The sequence below is a fragment of the Candidozyma duobushaemuli genome, assembly GCF_002926085.2.
Source record: "Candidozyma duobushaemuli strain B09383 chromosome Unknown A_B09383, whole genome shotgun sequence".
Lineage (NCBI taxonomy): Eukaryota > Fungi > Ascomycota > Pichiomycetes > Serinales > Metschnikowiaceae > Candidozyma > Candidozyma duobushaemuli.
The window spans coordinates 784,375-804,102 of record NW_020289901.1 but is presented as its reverse complement, the minus strand read 5'-3'; the positions used below and the strand labels follow the sequence as shown (position 1 = coordinate 804,102).

General features: G+C 46.6%; 10 protein-coding genes across 10 annotated transcripts; 4 read left to right on the top strand and 6 right to left on the bottom strand. All coding sequences in view use genetic code 12, as the record gives it.

Annotated features, from left to right (window-relative positions):
* Window positions 1-477: 477 nt before the first annotated feature.
* Window positions 478-1,362, bottom strand: SSU81 (osmosensor; the record flags this gene model as incomplete). Its single annotated transcript, XM_025478947.1, has 1 exon — window positions 478-1,362. The coding sequence occupies one exon, from the start codon at window positions 1,360-1,362 to the stop codon at window positions 478-480; it is 885 nt and encodes a 294-aa protein (XP_025338420.1).
* A 1,945-nt stretch (window positions 1,363-3,307) lies between these two features.
* Window positions 3,308-4,300, top strand: CXQ87_000365 (alternative oxidase; the record flags this gene model as incomplete). Its single annotated transcript, XM_025478946.1, has 1 exon — window positions 3,308-4,300. The coding sequence occupies one exon, from the start codon at window positions 3,308-3,310 to the stop codon at window positions 4,298-4,300; it is 993 nt and encodes a 330-aa protein (XP_025338419.1).
* Window positions 4,301-4,364: 64 nt separating this feature from the next.
* Window positions 4,365-5,755, bottom strand: CXQ87_000364 (aspartate/glutamate transporter; the record flags this gene model as incomplete). Its single annotated transcript, XM_025478945.1, has 2 exons — window positions 4,365-4,829; window positions 4,862-5,755. The coding sequence occupies 2 exons, from the start codon at window positions 5,753-5,755 to the stop codon at window positions 4,365-4,367; spliced, it is 1,359 nt and encodes a 452-aa protein (XP_025338418.1).
* A 263-nt stretch (window positions 5,756-6,018) lies between these two features.
* On the bottom strand, window positions 6,019-7,083 carry CXQ87_000363 (phosphatidylinositol-binding protein; the record flags this gene model as incomplete). Its single annotated transcript, XM_025478944.1, has 2 exons — window positions 6,019-6,776; window positions 7,050-7,083. The coding sequence occupies 2 exons, from the start codon at window positions 7,081-7,083 to the stop codon at window positions 6,019-6,021; spliced, it is 792 nt and encodes a 263-aa protein (XP_025338417.1).
* Window positions 7,084-8,170: 1,087 nt separating this feature from the next.
* CXQ87_000362 (methionine aminopeptidase) lies at window positions 8,171-9,402 on the bottom strand (the record flags this gene model as incomplete). Its single annotated transcript, XM_025478943.1, has 2 exons — window positions 8,171-9,280; window positions 9,310-9,402. The coding sequence occupies 2 exons, from the start codon at window positions 9,400-9,402 to the stop codon at window positions 8,171-8,173; spliced, it is 1,203 nt and encodes a 400-aa protein (XP_025338416.1).
* A 247-nt stretch (window positions 9,403-9,649) lies between these two features.
* Window positions 9,650-10,876, bottom strand: CXQ87_000361 (uncharacterized protein; the record flags this gene model as incomplete). The annotated part of the gene is made up of 1 exon (XM_025478942.1): window positions 9,650-10,876. The coding sequence occupies one exon, from the start codon at window positions 10,874-10,876 to the stop codon at window positions 9,650-9,652; it is 1,227 nt and encodes a 408-aa protein (XP_025338415.1).
* Window positions 10,877-12,246: 1,370 nt separating this feature from the next.
* On the top strand, window positions 12,247-14,073 carry ALG11 (alpha-1,2-mannosyltransferase; the record flags this gene model as incomplete). Its single annotated transcript, XM_025478941.1, has 1 exon — window positions 12,247-14,073. The coding sequence occupies one exon, from the start codon at window positions 12,247-12,249 to the stop codon at window positions 14,071-14,073; it is 1,827 nt and encodes a 608-aa protein (XP_025338414.1).
* A 311-nt stretch (window positions 14,074-14,384) lies between these two features.
* Window positions 14,385-17,042, top strand: SEC27 (coatomer subunit beta'; the record flags this gene model as incomplete). The annotated part of the gene is made up of 1 exon (XM_025478940.1): window positions 14,385-17,042. One exon carries the CDS (start codon window positions 14,385-14,387, stop codon window positions 17,040-17,042), a length of 2,658 nt encoding a protein of 885 aa, XP_025338413.1.
* A 126-nt stretch (window positions 17,043-17,168) lies between these two features.
* Window positions 17,169-18,152, bottom strand: CXQ87_000358 (uncharacterized protein; the record flags this gene model as incomplete). Its single annotated transcript, XM_025478939.1, has 1 exon — window positions 17,169-18,152. One exon carries the CDS (start codon window positions 18,150-18,152, stop codon window positions 17,169-17,171), a length of 984 nt encoding a protein of 327 aa, XP_025338412.1.
* Window positions 18,153-19,004: 852 nt separating this feature from the next.
* RPL10A (60S ribosomal protein uL1) lies at window positions 19,005-19,658 on the top strand (the record flags this gene model as incomplete). The annotated part of the gene is made up of 1 exon (XM_025478938.1): window positions 19,005-19,658. One exon carries the CDS (start codon window positions 19,005-19,007, stop codon window positions 19,656-19,658), a length of 654 nt encoding a protein of 217 aa, XP_025338411.1.
* Window positions 19,659-19,728: the final 70 nt, after the last annotated feature.

Genomic DNA, 19,728 nt, shown 5'->3' with positions numbered 1-19,728 from the left:
GGCATTGTCAGATGACGCTTCGTCGAATAAGCCCAATTGTCGAATTTTGTTGTCAAGTCTATTCTCCGGCAAGAAATCAGTTCGACCCCCGTGTCGAAAGCAGCCTTGCGTCATCACACGTATGCCAGGTTTGCAGCCGAGCAACGCTGTGGTTGACGGCCTTCATTCGCTGTGGCCTGGGCAATCTTGTTGCTCGTGCGGCGAGACCCACAGTCACCACCCCTCATTCAGCTCTGCACAGCATCAGCCCTCTTTTGCTACTAGGCCACCCTACAGCAACATGGGTTCGATGGACGGCCACGTTGCTTCACTTGCGCAAGCGGATCTGGCCCGCAGCCACACTCCCCATGCTGCGTCTACGCAGCGAATATTCTCTTCTCTGGTGTCAAACTTTGCCATATATACCGACACCACAATTATCATTACCTCTGCCGCAGCTGCCTGCTGCCGCGTGTTTCCCTATTCGTACATGTGCTCTTAGTCTAGGAGCTTGACGTAGTTCGAAGGACAGATACCCACCTGGCCGTTCGACCTTCTGGCCTGCCACCACTTGCCGTCAATGTCATCAACCTCCAAGATTTCGTCCTTCACGAACGAGATCTCATTGATGTCCTCAGGATTGGCGTCGTAGCTGTATAATGCTTGCGCCTTGTAGCGGAATACCCCAGCAGGCATGCCGAAGGCATTGGCGTCCAGCTGGTTGTAGACAGTGTTCCTCGTGGAGTTTCTCACTGACGCGGGTGCATTCGTGCCGTGAACGTTCAGGTTGGAAAAGTTTTCAAGACCGTTCAACTGCAGCGACAGCATGTATGCTGATTTCGTGTTGGTGTTCTGCGAGTGCCTGTCGTCGTTGTTTTGGTAGTTGTTTGATGCGCTGCGAGGAACAGCGAACTCCTCCTCCTTGTACTCGCCAGCGGGAAGCGAGCCGTGGAAGCCGTTGTTTCTCACGGAGAAGGAGTCGATGAACTGGTTGGTTGGCGATTCGGGGTGGCCTCCAAAGTACAAGATCCACAAGATGTTGAGCATTGACAACAAGATGCATCCGGCCGCACAACACAAGTTACCGGACGAGTTGGAGTTGTAGATCAAGTTGTTGGTCGAGTTGGTGGTGTACAAGAACGCCACAGATAAAAATCCCACGAGGGTGAACTTATATAACTCGATGGTGTTGTAAACATAAAGCACGAAGATCATTATCACCAACACGATCTGATATACGAGCCCCCACCAGGTAAATCTGGGGAACGAGCTTTGCGTGGAAGCAGCGGCGCCTGCTATGGCCACGATCCATGCTATGACACCAAAGCTGACGGTGGCAATAGCAAAGGGATCACCGATGAAGTTCGAGATCTTGAAGCCCATTGGATCAGGGGATGGTGATACAAAGGGGCACGGGGATATTCAAGATGTTGAGGGGTATCAAAACGATGGACGTGAGTCAGGTTCTCTCGACTTGAGTATTTCAAGAAATCACCGGAAGGGTTGGGCAAAACAAGGGTTCCAGGACCTCCGTGAGGAAAAAATGTATCGAAAATTCACAATAGTGTTCCAGTAAATACGGATCATGGCGCGATCCGCCAGTGCAGGAGCCGCTCCCAAGGTCTAGAAGTGCCCGCGGTCGCGGACAAAGCATACCAATGGGGGCTGATTCAGGTGCTATTTCTACCTACATTTGAAAAGGCTCCCATTGTTGAAGAATGGGCATTTGTTTTTTTTTTTTTTTTTTTTGTGGTAGTTAATGTAAGGCTCACAAGATCTAGCTTTGTAGAAAGGCAGATCTGCTAGACTAAACAAAAAGTGAAAAAAACACGCTTAGGCTTCCGCTATGTTTACCTCGAGAGTCTAAAAGCGATCGTTTCGGCACTGTCGCAGGCCAGTCAGGACAATGCCTGAAAAAGACACGGTGACGTGTGTACAATAGGCAAAAATTCAGGGTCGGGAGGATTTTTGAATAAAAACGGCGCAATGCCTGGGAATGGAAAAGGGCAGTTTCAAAGCGGTAGTTGGGCACGTTTGGTTGCAACCTTGCGCTGCATCTCTCTGTGTGAGCATTCTGTGCGGCCACACTAGGCTAAATCTAAGCTTCGTTTGGTGGCTAAATTTTCCTTTTGTGGCAGGTGGGCGCTGACGGTATGTAGAGAACCTGGCGGGCCTTCGAGCATAGAAGGCGGCGTCCCCTCAGTGTGAGTTTACACGAGGAATCGGCTAATGTGGAAGCGAATTATGCGGAATTGTTGTCAACATGAAAATTATCTTCTCTCGCTCTCGCTCTCTCTCTCTTTTTATTTCGATGAAGCGGCAGTGAGGTGGATTCAAGGTGTTCTTGGCTTGTTCCGCACAGAAGTGTCGAGAATCCAATTTGCAGCCACTTCTACGCACCGATTCCAAAATTTAGGCGACAACACAAAATGTCCACTACAGAGTTAAAGGAAGAATGTAGAGAGAACAATCGATGTTCGGCGGGAATGAACCATAGCGGAAGCAATATCCCCGTAAAGTGGATCTGACATGATGCAAAATAAAAAGCATGAGCACCCTAGATCCACAAGAGGCAACCACTCGGGTTGGAAATTATTTGGTCAGTTGAGGCGACCCTCATTTCTGACTAATTAAAGTTCGATTTAATCAGTATTCTGTGGTCCGTCCCGCTCACCCGCATTCACCCTAACCGCTTTGTACTATTTTGTGCGCGAGCATGACCTCCAGTAAATCCTTCCTCCCTACTCGCGATAAATGCTCTCTTCTATGATCCCGTAACCAGCCGTAGCAATGACCGGACTTCTACCTCCAGCACGGATTCCATAACAGACCCTTTCTATCTTTGCTCATCTTTGAGCTTCACTTTTGTAATTTTGATCTACCTATTCGATGGAATGGTGAAGGCTACCTCTAGGATTCAATACTAGCCTCCTATGAGCCTAGCAGAGAAATAAACATTGAAATATTTCTTTCTATTATAAGCCCACTCACTCGTTAACCCGCTGACCAATAGACGCAAGCTCGTTCTTGTGCATAATATGCTCTCCCGTATTTGCCCATTTTCACTACTGGGTCAATTATCCTACCACTGTTAAACTCCCTTTTTCAAAATTATGAGCACGTTTATAGGAGATATCCGGGTCCGTTTTTGGAAGTTTCCGAAATACCTCCCTTTATACCCCAGATTCAGCGTTTCGGCCGCTTTCACGGGAGGTCAGCCGCACTTGTACCGTTGTAATGCAGGTCTCTCCGTGAATCTCCCTTGGCTGCAAATTAGCTCACTCCAGGGGTATATAATAAGCTTTCTCCCACCTCTCAATTCCTCATCATGCTTTCAATTTATAAACCAACAATTACAAAACTCGCTCTTTCTGGTATGGGTACCGTGGCGCTCCGCCCTGCCAGGTCCTTGAAGATCAGAACGGAGCTTCTCGATAATGACGACCAACGCAAACACGACGACAAAAAGTTCATCTCTCACCCTATGTTCCCTCATCCAGAGTGGACAAAAGAAGAGGTCGAGAGTGTGAAACCTGTCCATCGTGCACCTCAAAATACAATGGATCGTGTTGCTCACAGCGCTATCAATCTGGTGCGCTCGATCTTCGATTTTGCAACCGGCTACAAACACCCCAAGACTCCGGAAGAAATTACTAATCGCTTTGAGGGTACGAGGTGGGAGATGAATGAAAACAAGTGGCTCACAAGAATTATATTCTTAGAATCGGTTGCAGGCGTCCCTGGCATGACAGCAGCCTTTATTCGTCACCTCCACTCATTGCGTTTACTTAAGAGAGACAAGGCTTGGATTGAAACATTGCTTGACGAAGCTTACAACGAAAGAATGCACCTTCTCACATTTATTAAGATTGGTAAACCTTCGTGGTTCACTCGTTTCTTTATCTACATGGGCCAAGGTGTCTTCTGCAACATGTTCTTCTTCATGTACTTGCTTTATCCTCGCTACTGCCATCGTTTCGTGGGCTATTTAGAGGAAGAGGCTGTCAGTACCTACACCCATCTCATCAATGACTTGAAGGCTGGAAAGTTGCCTAAACTTGATGGTGTTAAAGTTCCCGAGGTGGCTCAACAGTACTGGACAGAGCTCAACAACGAGTCAACCTTCTTGGACTTGGTGGAGAGAGTCAGAGCTGACGAGTCTAAGCATAGAGAGGTGAATCACACCCTCGCCAGCATTGATCAGAAGACTGACAGGAACCCTTACGTTGTGAAGATCGAAGGTGTCGACCAACCACAGCCAGAGAAAGGGTTGAACTCCAAACACCCAGAAGGCTGGGACAAGAAGGATTTGATCCTTTAATTATTTAAATATACTTGTAAATATAATGACTCGAAATGATGGACAAATGATAGACATGACATAATTAATGGGTGCTTCCAAGGAAGATGGTGACAAAAAGGCACACCACCATGACAATGACACCCCACACACTCAAGGCGAACCCGCCGTACTTGCAAAACTTTTCTAACATGGTCAAACTTGTGGCTCCATTGAGTGGTTTAATCAACATATAGCCAAATAACCCCGGCAAGATGAACGAAATGGAGGTGGAGCCAGTGGATCCAACGAACGCAAGGACACGAGCCAAAGACTTGACAGAGATGGCCACTAGGTACGCTAGCACAACAATACCTGTTGTGATGACATAAAATTGTCTAGTCGTGAGCTTGACAATAATGGGGTCGTGACCGTCGGTGTCTTGGGCACCTTCCATAGGAGTAGTGGACACGAAGGTTTCGTCCATCATCGATTCACCGTCTGACTGTAGAGGCGCATAGCCATCATTGGTGACTTGACTGTTGCGCAACTTATGCGAGAGGACGCCATTCTTGATGAAGTATCTAATATGGTTGACAGAACCACGACATGGGTGGCATTGAAGGGGAATGATAAACTCACCATCACCACAATGCAAAGTCTTCCTATAAGCGAAGGAATTGAGTCTTTAGGGTACATGGTGATGATATTGGCGTCAACTTTGTTTCCGAAGGTCAAATACCCGATAATTCCCACAAGCAAGTAAGAGGCGCATGCCACGGAAATGGCATTACGGATGACCATATTGCCTTGCCTTGTCTGTGAGCCAGATATTTCAGAGGGCTCTAATTCATTAATTATGGCAAACATGTTCTGGTGGCAGGTGTATGCGAAGACAAAGATAGGAAATGATGAAAGTGTCAGACGCAACAGCTTTGGCCCCACAACATCAATAACCCTGTTAGGTAGGTCGTCGACAATGTAGTGTTCGATGACTAGGCACATCAAGTACACCACCGAAAAGAGAGCGATCAAAGATGTGTACTTCAACGAATCAAGTTTCTTGAGGTAAGAGAGCGGTGCCACCATGAGCACCATAAAAAGCGTAATCCAAAGGTTCCGCTCCATCCACCAGGAGTCTTCGTCAACTTTAAGCAGTTCCATTATTTTCGGCATCAAGTCGCCGATAATCACAAGGTAGGAGACACCCACACCAAAACACTTGATGGCAATGGCACCGTCAAAAACAACAGAAAGCTGGGGATACGTCAACTGGCATAAACTGAAGTAAGAGACAGCATTTTGTTGCTGAGTATACTTTGCAACCTTGTTCTGAAGATATAGACCAAAGGCAGATGTCAACGAAGACCATGCGATAAGAAAGGACCCGAAGATTATACCATTAGCTCTGAGGCCATAAGGCATGGCCAAGATGCCCGCACCAATAATGGTATTAAGGAGATTTATGGAGCCCGATTTGATCGTGGCACGGCCCATGTTTGACTTTTTGAGATCTAAATACCTTGTCTCAGTTGCTTTGCTTTCGAGCGCGGTACCGAAGTTCTATGGCACAGAGCGGAGGTAATGATGCTAGACTTGATGCTACAGATTCAGTCAAACAAACTATCGATTGGTAAATAATACATCGCCACCGGCGAGATAGAGCAATTCTTGGTATACGAGGGTGGGCCACGAACACTGTTCTCTCCTTGGACAGCCGGTATCCGCTAAACTGGCCGTTTTTGTTTCTTTATCGGCGCTTATAAGATGTACCAGCCCAATAACACAGCGATAAGAACCAAGACAGCAGCAAATGGAAGAGAAACACCGCTGACAGTGTCCTCAGTAGCAGTGCCAGTCAGAGTGCCAGTTCCAGCGGCAGACTTTTCGTTGGAGTCCAACTTGTCGGACAAGTTGTTAATCTTCTGGTTTGAGGCCTCCAACTCCTTCTGCTGTGCATCGTCGGCAGCAGCAGCACCGCCACCAACAGATGGGAAAGCCTCCTTGGTGGTGTCAGCAGCAGCTGCACCGTTGCCGTCGATAGTTCTATTGGCGGTGTCGTTGGCATTCAGGGAGAAGCCAGAGGCAGCAGCCGCGCCGGCGCCACCGAAACCAGCCGAAGAGGTGGCGTTGGCGAAAGTGGTCTCGTTGGCTTGTGATTCGTTGGTCTCGTCGTCGTCAATGACGAAGTTGACCCTCAATTTCTTTTGTAGCAACTGGTCCGCGTACTTGCTCTCCAAGGCGCTCCACTGCTCGCTGACCTTGGCTGGGTCGGCCAAGTCAGGGCAAGGCAAAGACACAATCAAGAACTTGTCCTTACATTTGTAGTCTTTAGGCAATGGCTGAGTGAAGCCTTGCAAGATGAGGGAGATTTTGATAGATTCGTTGGGGCCAATGATGCTGGCGTTAGGTCTGACACAGTACAACTTGGGAGCCGTGGTCTTCACCTTGAAAGCCAAGGGCTGAGACGACGAATTTGTCAAGTGCAAGTACTCCGTGGAAGGCTCTGTGAAGTTACCTGGGGGTTAGTATTTGATGTTATGAGCGTCGTGTTGGCAACTTGTTTGACCACAAACGGGCCTGGGGTCGGCATCGGGAACAACGAGAATTGAATACCAAGCAATTGAACAAGTGGGTTCATTGAACGATTATCTCGTATTCGTGGAAGCATCCAATGTGGCTTCCGGTAGATGTTGACACATAGGCGAATCAAATGCGTGGCGTCCAAACTTAGTGACAACAGGGTGGAAGCCGAGAGCGTGACTGCTCTAGCAAACCTGGTTAAACATACCTTTGTAAGTCAAAACATTGGGGGAGACCTCCATGTTGGCAGATTGTTGTGAAGTAGTTGGAGGAAAAAAATACCAGCGGGAGAAAAAAAGGAGAGTGAGCGAAAATTCCTGATAGTAGCAAAACCAAGCAGGACACCTTGCAGTGCAGTGACAAGCAAGAGACGTTAGCGCAGGAACGGTTGAGGGGTATTGTAGGAAAATTCGATTGAATGAATTAAATCTTTCTCTTTATTTATACTTACAAGACGAGCCGTTGGACAGCCGTGGATGTGACCGAGCAACCTCACGCTGTCACATGAAGCCTGAGCCACGATTGTCGGGCACCTCAAGTTTTGTACACCAACTACATGAGAGAGGTTTGAAGAGTGGTAGAATTGAGAAAGCTATGAAATAGATCCTTATGTGTCGTTTTGAAGTAGAATTGATGAATTGGCCTCGTTCAATGGCGGTCTTGTTTCAATTGACGGCAGATCGGAAGCATATTGTTATGATAGCGAACGAGCGAATGAGGACGCTTCAAATCTAAATTGCCAAAAAGTTTCAGAATCTCTTATTGTAAAGCGCTTGAGCACGTGTGTACCAGGCTTTCCTTAGAAGCTGGTCATATTGCTTCTTGCTTCGCCGCAGTGCTATGCATTGGCGTCTGCAAGTGAATGCGCCAGTCGCTTAGCTTCACACGACTAGGAACATCTAAAAAGCGACGATAGTGATAATTGTTTCATGAAACTCAAAATTTTTGATGGTATTCCATAATATAGTTTGAGCCGGTTATTTTGGAGATAGGAGATTGGCATGTCAAGAATGCCAGGTCCTTTACGGTCAGACGTACTTGACGATTCAATCATGAGACGGGCTTTTTCTATCTACAGAATTCCCCTCCATAGTTTTTCACGGTACGAAATACGCTCATTGGTCCATGATTGCATAGGGTTTCAAACTTTACCCGTCAACCCCTCACAAGGAATTCTATCGACGAATCAGGCATGGTGAAAGAATGCCAGACCGTGTTCTTGGCTTCAGGTAGCTACACTTGGGATTTTCAAAATTGACTTCCTTTCAATACTTGAGACTCTCATTCGACTAGTAAAATGTACGTCTATGTAACTAATCCCCTCAACCTCTAGTAATCGTCGCCTCTCGAAACCACCTCTTTCTTGTGTGGATGGAGCAAGATCGTGTGCTCAAACTGTGCGGTGTAGCAACCCAGTGTGTCTACCAAAGGAGGGTAGTCCTCAACAATGCCGGCACGAACCAATTGGTTAAGTGCCAAAAGGTACTTATCCTCACCAGTTCTCTCCAAGTATCTACGACACCAAGGAAGAGTTCCAAAGGTATCCTTAATCGTGTCCACAAGCTGCCTGGCTTTTTCCGTGGGGGCTTTGGCATCGATTCCCTGGTTCAATGCATAGTGAGAGCACTCACCTTGGCCAATGACGTAACCCTTACCGGTGGAACCGAAAGTCTCAATGGCGAAGGTCTCGCCCTCTTCCATCTTTGTCATATCACCGTTAGCAACAATTGGCACAGTCTTACCGGAGTGGATAGTGTACTGACCGATGTTGTGGCCGTTCAAGTTTCTGATGCACTTAATAGGGTATGTTTTTCCATTAAGCTCCAATTCATAACTCTCCATCACCTCCTCGACAGCAGCACCAATGTCGTTCAATCTGACATCAATACCAGCTTCCTTGACACCAGTGTTCGTGGCAGCCTTAACAGCCTCCAAAAGTGGATCATACTTCTCGTCGAAGGTCAATGTAAATGCAGAGTCAACGATGTGGCCGTTCACGTGGACACCAATATCCACCTTCATGACATCCTCGTATTTCAATACGACCTTGTCGTTCAGATTTGGGGTGTAATGCGCAGCGACATGGTTGAGAGACAAACCGGTTGGGAAACCAATACCCTGGCTCTTGGGGTGGTCATTGCCGACGTATTGTCTAACTGAGTTCTCAATTAAGTCGGCAATTTCAAGCATAGACATACCAGGCTTGATGTTCTGCTGGGCCTTGGCTCTAACTCTTCTGTGGATCTCGGCACCTTTTCTGAAGTCTTGCCAGTTATTGTTCTGTTGTCTGTCCAAGTATCTCTTCTCCTCATCGGTGGTTCTGTAGCTGTTGACCTCCAATGGGTACTCCATCCACTCACCTTCAGGATAAACGCCATCGGGGTAAGAAGAAGCAATGTTCGTGAGCTTCTTCTTCTTTTTCTTGTTCTTCTTCTTCTTCTTGCCTTCTTCACCTGCCTCATCTTCACCTGCTTCAGGGCAGGAGAGGCCTCAGCGATGTTCAAATCAGCAACTTTTTCCGTGACCAGCAGAGCTGTCTGAGACTCCTGATCTGCTGACATTTTATGGAATTCGCTTTCGGAGTCTCGAGCCGATTTTCTGAGGGTCATCGTGGTGGTGGTGGAGTCACGTGCCGCTACCACCATTGGAGATTTCTACCGTTTTGCAGCCATTTAAAAGAGGAAAATTATTAGCTATATTCAGTAATTGCAAACGTTTGAGCGAAAGAGGAAGGCCGCAGGCCCACTAGCGAGAAAATAACGAGAGACAGCGGCACGCCGCGTATGAGTGATTCCGGGTAGTGCCAGCCTACTCCTTGGAAGATTCGGGGTTCAGCTGCGAGCCAAACAAGCCAACCTTGTCGAAATTGATCATTTTACCATCAACACGGGTCTTTTGCAGCATGAGACCGACAAAGTCGGGCGTTCGAAGCAAGTTACGGTTGGCCAGCTGGTGAGCATGTCCTGATTGAGCACCACCGGGAGAAGGTGTGAAAAAATTGACATAATCGCCCATATTGAAACCTGCCGGAGTAAGGGCCAAACCTGCCGAGGGTAGCGCGCTGCCCGGTACGCCGACGCCTCCCAGGAGTCCCAAGGAAGGAGTTAATCTATTCTGAGGTGTCTTCGCAGTGGAATGAAGCGTTCTCTTTGGTGTGAGAGGTGGTTGTGGCGAGATGAACAGAGCACCGCTCAGCAGGGGCTTCGCCATTAGGAAGTTGTGGTTCGCAGAGCCGTTAGGCGCGGTAGACGCCCTAGGTGTATTCGCATAAGCTGGTTTAGCTGGCGAAGGAGACGTGGCCAAGTACATGAGAAGGTCGGCACCTTCGTCATCATTGTAAACTGAAGCTCTTCTAGACTGAGTTGGGGTCTTGAGTAGGGCAGACTGTGCCAGGTTGGCAGAAAGCTGCTTCTTCGCCAAAGTGGGAGTCGTCTGCGTGTTACCCTTCTGAGGGTTCGATGTAAGCACAGGCGATGGATTCAAGTTCTTGCCCAGAGCGCCTGGAGGAGTAGCGGGTCCGTTAAGTTCCTTGAGAACCATATGAGGAGCGGGACTTTTGATAGCGGCCCCACTGGTAGCTCTGCGTCTCTTGATAGGCGAGTCGTTGGGTTCATCCTCAGCAAAAGAGCTTGTAGAAGCCTTGCGGGACTTCGTCGGAGAGCTAGCCAAAAAGACAGACGGTTTAGTCAGCGTGGGCAGTTTTCCATCAGGGGACACCAAGCTGGGCGAGGATGTCACGTTGGGGGAACGGCCGGATGCCATCTGGCGCTTCCACATGTAATAGTTCTTCAAGGGGCTCAGTTTTGGCAAGGACGTCTGTGACACAGGGCTGTCAGGCAGCTGGGTCTTGGCTGCCGTGGAGGACATCAGCTGCTTAGCAGTGACGGAAGCCTTGGAAAGCTTCAGCTTGAGCTCCTTGGCTATCTTCTCCAAGTCATCTTTCTTGAGTTGGGGTTTGGAACGCAGAGGCGTTGATGTTTTCGTGGACATGTCTTCGGGTGAGTTGGCGGCGTTCGATTGTTTAAGAGTGTTCATGCCAACCAAGTGGTAAAAAAAAGATCAGGAGTGATGGAAAAAGACCAGACGCTAACGGCAGCGGGTTTGGTTAAAAGGCAGGGGAAACCGCAAGCTAAGACAGCAAAAGCTGGGATGAGTAGGAGGGCTAAACTGAAAAGGGATGGGTACGCGTGGAAGGACGAATAGGGCGAGAAAAAAGAGTAAAATGTGCCGTAATTACTCGCAGCAACTGAGACACCCACAACTTGCAACCGCACAATTGAAACAGAATAAGACGAGAAAAAAAAAAAATTGTGTCAACGGAAGCCCGAATAGGGTGATTTTATTTTTCGTCTGAAACACGTCAATTACCACAATGCTTCCCGGTCAATTGCATCTTCACCAATCTGAAAAGTTACCTACAAGAGCCATTGGGGGAAAAAAAAAAAAAAAAGCCACCCGGACCAAAGCGCCTGGATTGTTCGGCCAATTCGGGCAGGCTTCTTTGGAGAAGTTCCAGCTTGCTATTCTTTGGCAGCGTGGGGCACGGAAGGGTACATTACACGCGTGGAAGCGCCGATCGCATCTGGCTTTAGGGCACTTTTTTTTACCCATGCGGAAGGTACGCGGTGGGTGGGTGCGTATCGCTTATACCTTCGAAGGGGCGATAAGGGCTCTGACAATGCCCCGCAAGCCGAGGGTTTTTTTTTTTGGGGAACAAATCGTTCCACAAATGAATGCAGGGGTCCAAGATTCAAGACTTTTCTTAAGTGGTCAATTGTTCTTGTTTGATTGTCGTAAAGTAGGGTGGTGCTGGTCAAGGTGCCAATTGTGGACTTTCACCGGAGCTCGCTTATTGCTGCGATGTAGAGCGTCAAAGCCAAAATAGGTCTACTCGGCACCATTCCGGAAATGGCCCAGACTAGTCTCGAGGCAGTGCGTCTTGTTTCCACTCAGGGGTTTCAGGCTACTCCGATTTCCTGCTTCCTTTTGCAGCCGCTTAATTTTTCCCCAGCTGGAGTCGAAGCCTGTCTTGAAGCCTGTCTCAGATGTCTTTGAAACAAGCATTGCATTACAGCAGGCAGCAAGATTTGGTCTCACCGTCAATGTCTCACACAATAGGGCCAAGTATATCTGTAGCCAGGTTGCATCGTGCCATCATGTAGACATAAAGTCGTACGCCCACTTGCACCACAATGTGTTCTCAAAATCAAATTGAAGTTTCAATTGACCAGTTTGCAATTGTCAATCCCAAGGACCTTTTCATTTTTTTTTTTTTTTTTTTTTTCCCCCCAATCTTCCTCCTCGACCCTGATCCACAGTCTGACTCTGCTTCGGCGATATCCGCCGCACGTGATCTCACTCCCACTATTTCCACCACCAGATACATCTTTGGTTCCTCATCAGCTATGTTGTTAATTGTGGCTCTCGTTTTTGCGGTCTTCTTCCTCTTCCAGACCGCCAAGGGCGCCTTGCCGCACTTCTTTTTCGTGCCTCCAACCCATTGGCAGGATAAGATCAAGAAGCATCTCGACCACCCCAAGCCAGTCTACTTGAAGGTAGGAGCAAAACGTTCAAGTTTCAGGAAACGCTTGGTCGGGGCCAGCTTTGATCCACAATATTATTCGAATTACAAGGATAATAAGATCCTGTTCCTGCCCTCGGATATCAAAAACAAGGATGATTTCTTAGCTACCATGAAGCATAGACTGAGTGGTGATCTGCGCAGAAGCATCTTATATGGATTCTTCCATCCATACGCTAACAATGGTGGTGGTGGTGAAAAAGTCTTGTGGGAGGCTATCTACGCTACCTTATCGCAGAACAGTGAAAATATTGTCGTCGTTTACACCACGAATGTGGAGGCTCTGCCCCAGGAGATTTTGCATAAAGCCCAGCTGAAGTTTGATGTCAAGGACATGGATTCTAAGCGAATTGTGTTTGTGTACTTGCGTAAATTCAGCAAATGGATCGACTCAGACTCCTGGAAGCATTTCACTATGATCGGCCAGCTATTAGGCTCAATTCTTCTAGCACTTGAAGCAATCTTTGAATTGACTCCTGATGTTTGGATAGATACAATGGGTTTGCCTGGTAGCTACTTCCCTATCAGCATTATCCTCAAGATACCGATTGTGGCATATGTGCACTATCCAATCATCCAACTGGACATGTTCAATAAGCTCAAGTTCAGATCGCTCGCGGACTTGACATCTCTTCGGCCAAGTCTTGGTGATTTGAAAGCATTGGGCAAGTTTTTCTACTGGACTGCTCTTTATTACTTCTATGTCTACCTTGGCTCGTGCGTCAATGTCACCTTCACGAATGGCTCCTGGACTTTCAACCATATGTCAAAAATCTGGAGCCTCAATCAGGGCTTGGGGAGAACCATCGAAAAGCTTTATCCTCCGTGCTCAACTGAGTCTCTCATCAATCTAGAGTTGACCACCACACCCAGAGAGGAGAAGTTGCTCTACATTGCACAGTTTAGGCCTGAGAAGCGCCACTCTCTAGTCCTTGAGGAGTTCAGCAAGTTTTTGCAAGCAGCAAGGTCTGCTTCTCTTCCCATCAAGGACATTCCAAAAATCGTTTTTTTGGGATCTTGCAGAACGCCTGAAGATTCCGGTACACTTGAGAATCTTCAAGCTCTTACTGAGGATCTCGAATTAACCGATTATGTTGAATTCATTGTGGATTGCTCTTACGATGAAGTGAAGGAACAATTGAAGAAATGTAACTTCGGTCTCAATGCCATGTGGAACGAGCATTTCGGAATTGGCGTTGTTGAGTATGTGAGCTCTGGCGCCATTCCTATTGTACACGCTTCCGCTGGGCCTCTCCTCGACATTTGCTCTCAGAAGCTGGCTACAAGCCCACCTGCTTGGGTTCCTTCTACAACATGGAGGAATGACGTTGGCTTTTTCTTCAAGAGCACGGACGACCCAGACTTCAATGGAGAGGAAGTTGATGGAGATCTTATCTTCACCCAATATGCGAATGATGAAAAAACCGAAGCAAGATTTCCCAGGTTGAATGAAGTTCTCCATAGATTGTACATTGAAAAATCTATCAGTCTGGAACAGTTAACTTCCATGAGGACTACTGGTAGTGAGCTCATGGAAGAGAAGTTTTCTAATCGCATTTTCCATGAAAAATGGCTGGATAAGCTTCATGAAGTCGTGGAGCTTGAAAATCAGTACAGAGAAGATCGGGGCAAGGTTCTTGCAGTATATTAGAGATAGCCTCTAGCGTTTTCGCAACCACCAGACAAGCCTCCTGCCATAATTCGCAGTCACCATTGGATGACTACTCAATGCATATATCGCATATATCGCATATATATAACCAGCATTATCATCACGACCAATTGCAAATAAAATAATAAATACACTTTAATTTTGGCTAAAATCTGACAATCTGTCTCAAAGCATGTTGCAAGCCTGTCAAAGGTCGTGCGCGCGCAGGTTATAGTGGATCGTGTTCAAAATTCCAAACACCTACTTTCACCAATCTCACCGCCAACAGATTTCCCCTACTCCCGAGGACAATGAAGTTGGAAGTGACCAAGCAGTTCTCCACTCGCTCGGAAAGAGTGAAGGGCATTGATTTCCACCCGACCGAGCCCTGGATTCTTACAACATTGTACAATGGTAAGATCGAAATTTGGTCCTACGCAACCAACACGCTCATCAAGCTGATCCAAGTCACTGACTTGCCAGTGAGAGCTGGTAAGTTCATCGCAAGAAAGGCTTGGATTGTTGTGGGCTCCGATGACTTCCATGTGCGTGTTTACAACTATAACACTGGTGAAAAGATCACTCAGTTCGAAGCTCACCCAGATTATATCAGAAGTATTGCTGTCCACCAGTCCTTACCTTATGTCTTGACATCTTCGGATGACTTGACCGTTAAATTGTGGAACTGGGAGAACAATTGGCGTTTGGAACAAACTTATGAAGGCCATCAACACTACATTATGAGCGTAAACTTCAATCCAAAAGACCCCAACACTTTTGCATCGGCATGTTTAGATAGAACTGTCAAAGTTTGGTCTTTGAGCTCGCCAACCCCTAACTTCACGTTGGTCGCCCATGACGAGAAGGGAGTGAACTACGTGGACTACTACCCCCAGGCAGACAAGCCATACCTTATCACAGCCTCTGACGACAAAACCGTCAAAGTTTGGGACTACCAGACAAAGTCTTGTGTCGCCGTTTTGGAAGGTCACTTGGCCAATGTTTCCTTCGCCATCTTCCATCCTGAATTGCCTTTAATCGTTTCCGGTTCTGAGGACGGCACTGTCAGATTTTGGAACTCAAATACTTTCAAGTTGGAGAAGTCTGTCAACTATGGCTTGGAGAGAGTTTGGTGTGTCGGCATCTTGCAAAAGTCTAACTTGATCGCCGTCGGTTGCGATTCCGGTTATATCGTTGTCAAAATGGGTAACGAAGAGCCCTTGTTCTCTATGGACAACAATGGTAAATTGATCTACGCTAAAAACTCCGAGGTTTACTCTTCGGTTATAAAACCCACATCCACTGATGGTATAAAGGATGGTGAAACCTTGCCTATCCAACAAAAAGACTTGGGCACTGTCGAAATATATCCACAGACTTTGGCACATTCGCCCAACGGAAGATATGCTGCTGTTTGTGGTGATGGTGAATATCTCGTCTACACTGCTTTGGCTTGGAGATCCAAGGCTTTCGGTAAGGCTTTGGACTTTGCTTGGAACTCTCATGACATGTCCAATGCTACCTCATTCGCTATAAGAGAAAGCAAGCTTTCTATTAAGATCTTCAAGAACTTTCAAGAACATGTTGCAGTTGACTTGGTATACGAAGCTGACAAGATTATTCCTGGTGCTTTGTTAGGTGTTAAGTCCAGTGGGCTTTTGTGCTTCTACGATTGGGAGACTGGTGCATTGGTGAGAAGAGTCAACCTCGCACAAAATGATGTTCAAGATCTTGTGTGGTCTGACAATGGCGAGATTGTTGCCATCTTGACTACGAGCATTGCGACAGAGACCGGCGCTGGTACTACTAGTGCTGGTAAGAACGGAAATGAGACTTACTTCCTCAGCTTCGACCGTGCAGTCTACGATGAATCATTAACCGATGGTACTTATAGCTCTGCTGAGGGAGCAGAAGCTGCATTTGACGTCCTTTATACATTGCCCTCGTCGGAACCAATTTTGTCTGGTAAGTTTATTGGCGATGTTTTCGTGTACACCACAGGAAGCACCAACAGACTCAATTACTTCGTCGGCGGAGAGGTCATCAACTTGAGTCACTTTGACCGTAAGTACTACGTCATTGGCTACAAAGCTGCTGATGGCAAGCTTTACTTGATTGACAAGGCTTTTAATGTCATCTCGTGGTACTTGAACGCCAAAATTTTGGAGTTGCAAACATTAGTCATGCGTGGTGATCTTGAGCAATATGCTAAAGGCTTTGTTGAGGAGGATATCCCAGATGTCTCTACCATTGGCACCGAAGATTTGGAAGGTGAATACTCTGAATACCTACAGGACTTGTCTAAGACTGAACTCAATCAGCTTTCAAGATTCTTCGAAAAGCTTGGCTACATGAAGTTGTCTTTCTCTTTGTCGCAGGACTTCGACTCCAAGTTCCAGATCTCCTTAACTACTGGTGATCTAAACAAGGCATATGAATTGCTTGCTGAGAGTCAGGAGCAAAATCCTCTGACCGCTTCGGCAAACGTCATCAAGTGGAAGAAGTTGGGTGACTTGGCCTTGCTGAAATGGCAGATTAAGCTCGCGGAAGACTGCTACTGGTTAGCTAAAGACCACTCATCATTGTTGCTTTTGCTTTCGTCATCCAATAATCAAAAGCAGTTGGCCCGTCTAGCTGAGAGCACAGAGACCTTGGGTAAGTACAATATCGCCTTCCAAGCCTGGTGGTTGACTGGAAACGTCGAAAAATGTCTCGACCTTTTGGTGAAGACCGAGCGCTTCACTGAGGCCGCTTTCTTTGGCCGCACGTATGGTGTCAGTGACTCCAAGCTACAGGAGATTGTTGCCTCTTGGAAGAAGCAGTTGGAGTCCAAGGGTAGAGCTAGAATCAGCGAGCGTTTGATTACGAGTCTCTCCAATCTCACAGTGGGCGAGCCACCTGCCCAGGATGCATTGATTGATCTTGAAGATAACAAGCATACTATAGATGATGACCTTCTTGAGGCTTAAGAAGAACACTTTACTAATGGAAATCTGTGGGCTCTTCAGGCGTGAATTCAAGGTATAGATCACGCTGCATGAGAATGGATTACTTCAATCCCCTCCTCAAAAAAATTACATACAATCATTGTACATTTAACGTTTCACATCAAATACTTCGTACTTGTCAGCGATATGCTCAGTCTTGTGTTTGCAAACAAAATAGAGCTCCAGTATTACCAGTTTGTCCGATTCTGTTACCCCCTCTGGATTCCATTTGTTCACCTCTGCGAATGTTCTTCTAAGTCTTTGCTCGAGAAGTGACAATTCCGGGTCAGCCAAGTCTACTCTTGACAAACGAATCAAGAAGGACCCTCCCTTGGCTAATACATCGCAACATAGTAGAAGTGCGGCATCCGCCGTGTCTATAGAACTCTTCAGGGGATCGCTTGTATGATGCCTGAGAGCAGAGTTTGTAGAAGAACGAATGTAGGGTCTGCTGGTGGTATTGTTAAAAAAGCCTTTGTCTTGAAGAAACGGGTTGGTCATGTCTGACAATACCAAATTGGCTTGGTAATCTTGAATACTCATAATTGACTCTAAAGCTTCGTCCTTTATGTCAAGATTCAGAAACATCTCCGAAATCTTTGCCATCTCAGAGTCTAACGCGAATTCACCGTTCACTTTAGTGCCAGTGTTCTGCAATATACCATTCTGCACTGCCAATCTTCGGTATGCATGTTCTTTGAGTAGTTTAGTAACATTTTTATGCGCTAATTTGGAGAATATATTTCCTTGGGTTGTGAATGATCCTTGTGGGTGATTACCGACCACAATATCGAGGCCGACCAAGGTGCACTTCTGATAAATCTTCTCGGGTTCTATATCGTGTGCGGCCAGTAGAGCATCTCGAGCATATGAGAGCCAGTTGCCAGGCGCATAGCCTAAGTCGACAACATTTGTTACCTTCTCGTTGAATATGTCAAAGCGTGTATCGAGTTGGAATAACTTACTTCGAGCAATATGATTCAGGCCCTCAATCTTCTCTTTTCTTGTAAGTCTTGCTGAAGCATAGGCTCTAGTTATGGAAGTAGCCGGGCTATAGAATAGTGGCTTGGACCATCGTAGGCATTGTAGCATTCGTGTGATGGATCTGTAATCTGGGGTTGATGGAGATGTCTATGCGCGACATCAACGCGATGGTGATCCAATTGGCCATTTTTAAAGAATCAAGAAGGTCGAATTCCATTACTGACTGTAAATTTGTTATCTTCTTTTCGCTTTATTGCTATTTCAATTATAACAAGATATTGATAATTGTGGTGTTGATTGAGAGGTAGATAACATGTCTTCAATAAGGTAAAATGGCTGCAAAATGAAGCGCGATTCGACTTCAGAGCTATCTTGCGAACAAGAAACCACTCTCCAAATTCAAGCGAAATTATTTCGGTGAAATTCCGAGCAGCATCCAGTCCATCATGGGCTAATAAATACGATTTATGCAACCTTAAAGAGCTTGCAGTCTTTCGATCGAAACCCTGTTTGGCCGTGCTCAATGTCATCATGAAGGATGGCCACGACTTCATCATTCAATCCAGAATAGTGTCCTACATCGCTTCGGCCTCTTCAGCGACATGTCTATCTTAAAAGCTTTTTCTACGAGCTTTGCAATCAATTCTGAAGACATCAGGATGATATTCTGATGAGGTTTACATCATCACTGAGTGAAGCTACCACTTAGCTTTTGATGACAGGATGAACAGAGATATGGGCGAAACTTTGCATGATTGAATATTTCCAAGAAAAGGAATATTCGATTCTTGAAATATGTAGAATGGCCTTTGGCTTAGGGCTCGAGCCCTAAACAAAGGTCCTGCATATGAAACATCGCAGCATCACCCGGTGAAAAAAATCTTCTCAGTTACTTCTCAGGCCTCATCCTCGTCGAATCACTAACCTTTACCAAATACTTTTGGGAGACGAACTTTAAAGATGTCTAAGATCACCAGTGCCCACGTTCGTGAGAACGTTCAGAAGTTGTTGGAGTTCTCCAACGAGACCAAGAAGAGAAACTTCTTGGAGACTGTCGAGTTGCAGGTTGGTTTGAAGAACTACGACCCCCAGAGAGACAAGCGTTTCTCTGGTACCTTGAAGTTGCCTCAGGTCCCAAGACCAAACATGACCATCTGTATCTTCGGTGACGCTTTCGACGTTGACAGAGCTAAGTCTGTTGGTGTCGACGCTATGTCCGTTGACGACTTGAAGAAGTTGAACAAGAACAAGAAGTTGATCAAGAAGTTGGCTAAGAAATACAACGCTTTCATCGCTTCTGAGGTCTTGATCAAGCAGGTCCCAAGATTGTTGGGTCCTCAGTTGTCCAAGGCTGGTAAGTTCCCAACTCCAGTTTCCCACAACGATGACTTGTACTCCAGAGTTCAGGATGTCAAGTCCACCATCAAGTTCCAGTTGAAGAAGGTCTTGTGTCTTGCTGTTGCCGTCGGTAACGTTGAGATGGAGCAGGACGTCTTGGTCAACCAGATCATGATGGCTGCTAACTTCTTGGTCTCTTTGTTGAAGAAGAACTGGCAGAACGTTGGCTCCTTGGTGATTAAGTCCACCATGGGTCCTTCTTTCAGAATCTACTAAGCGTGCCAATGCTCGTCATTAGCTAATCAATACGTTTATTCTGCATCCTCCGTAGATATTACTAATACAC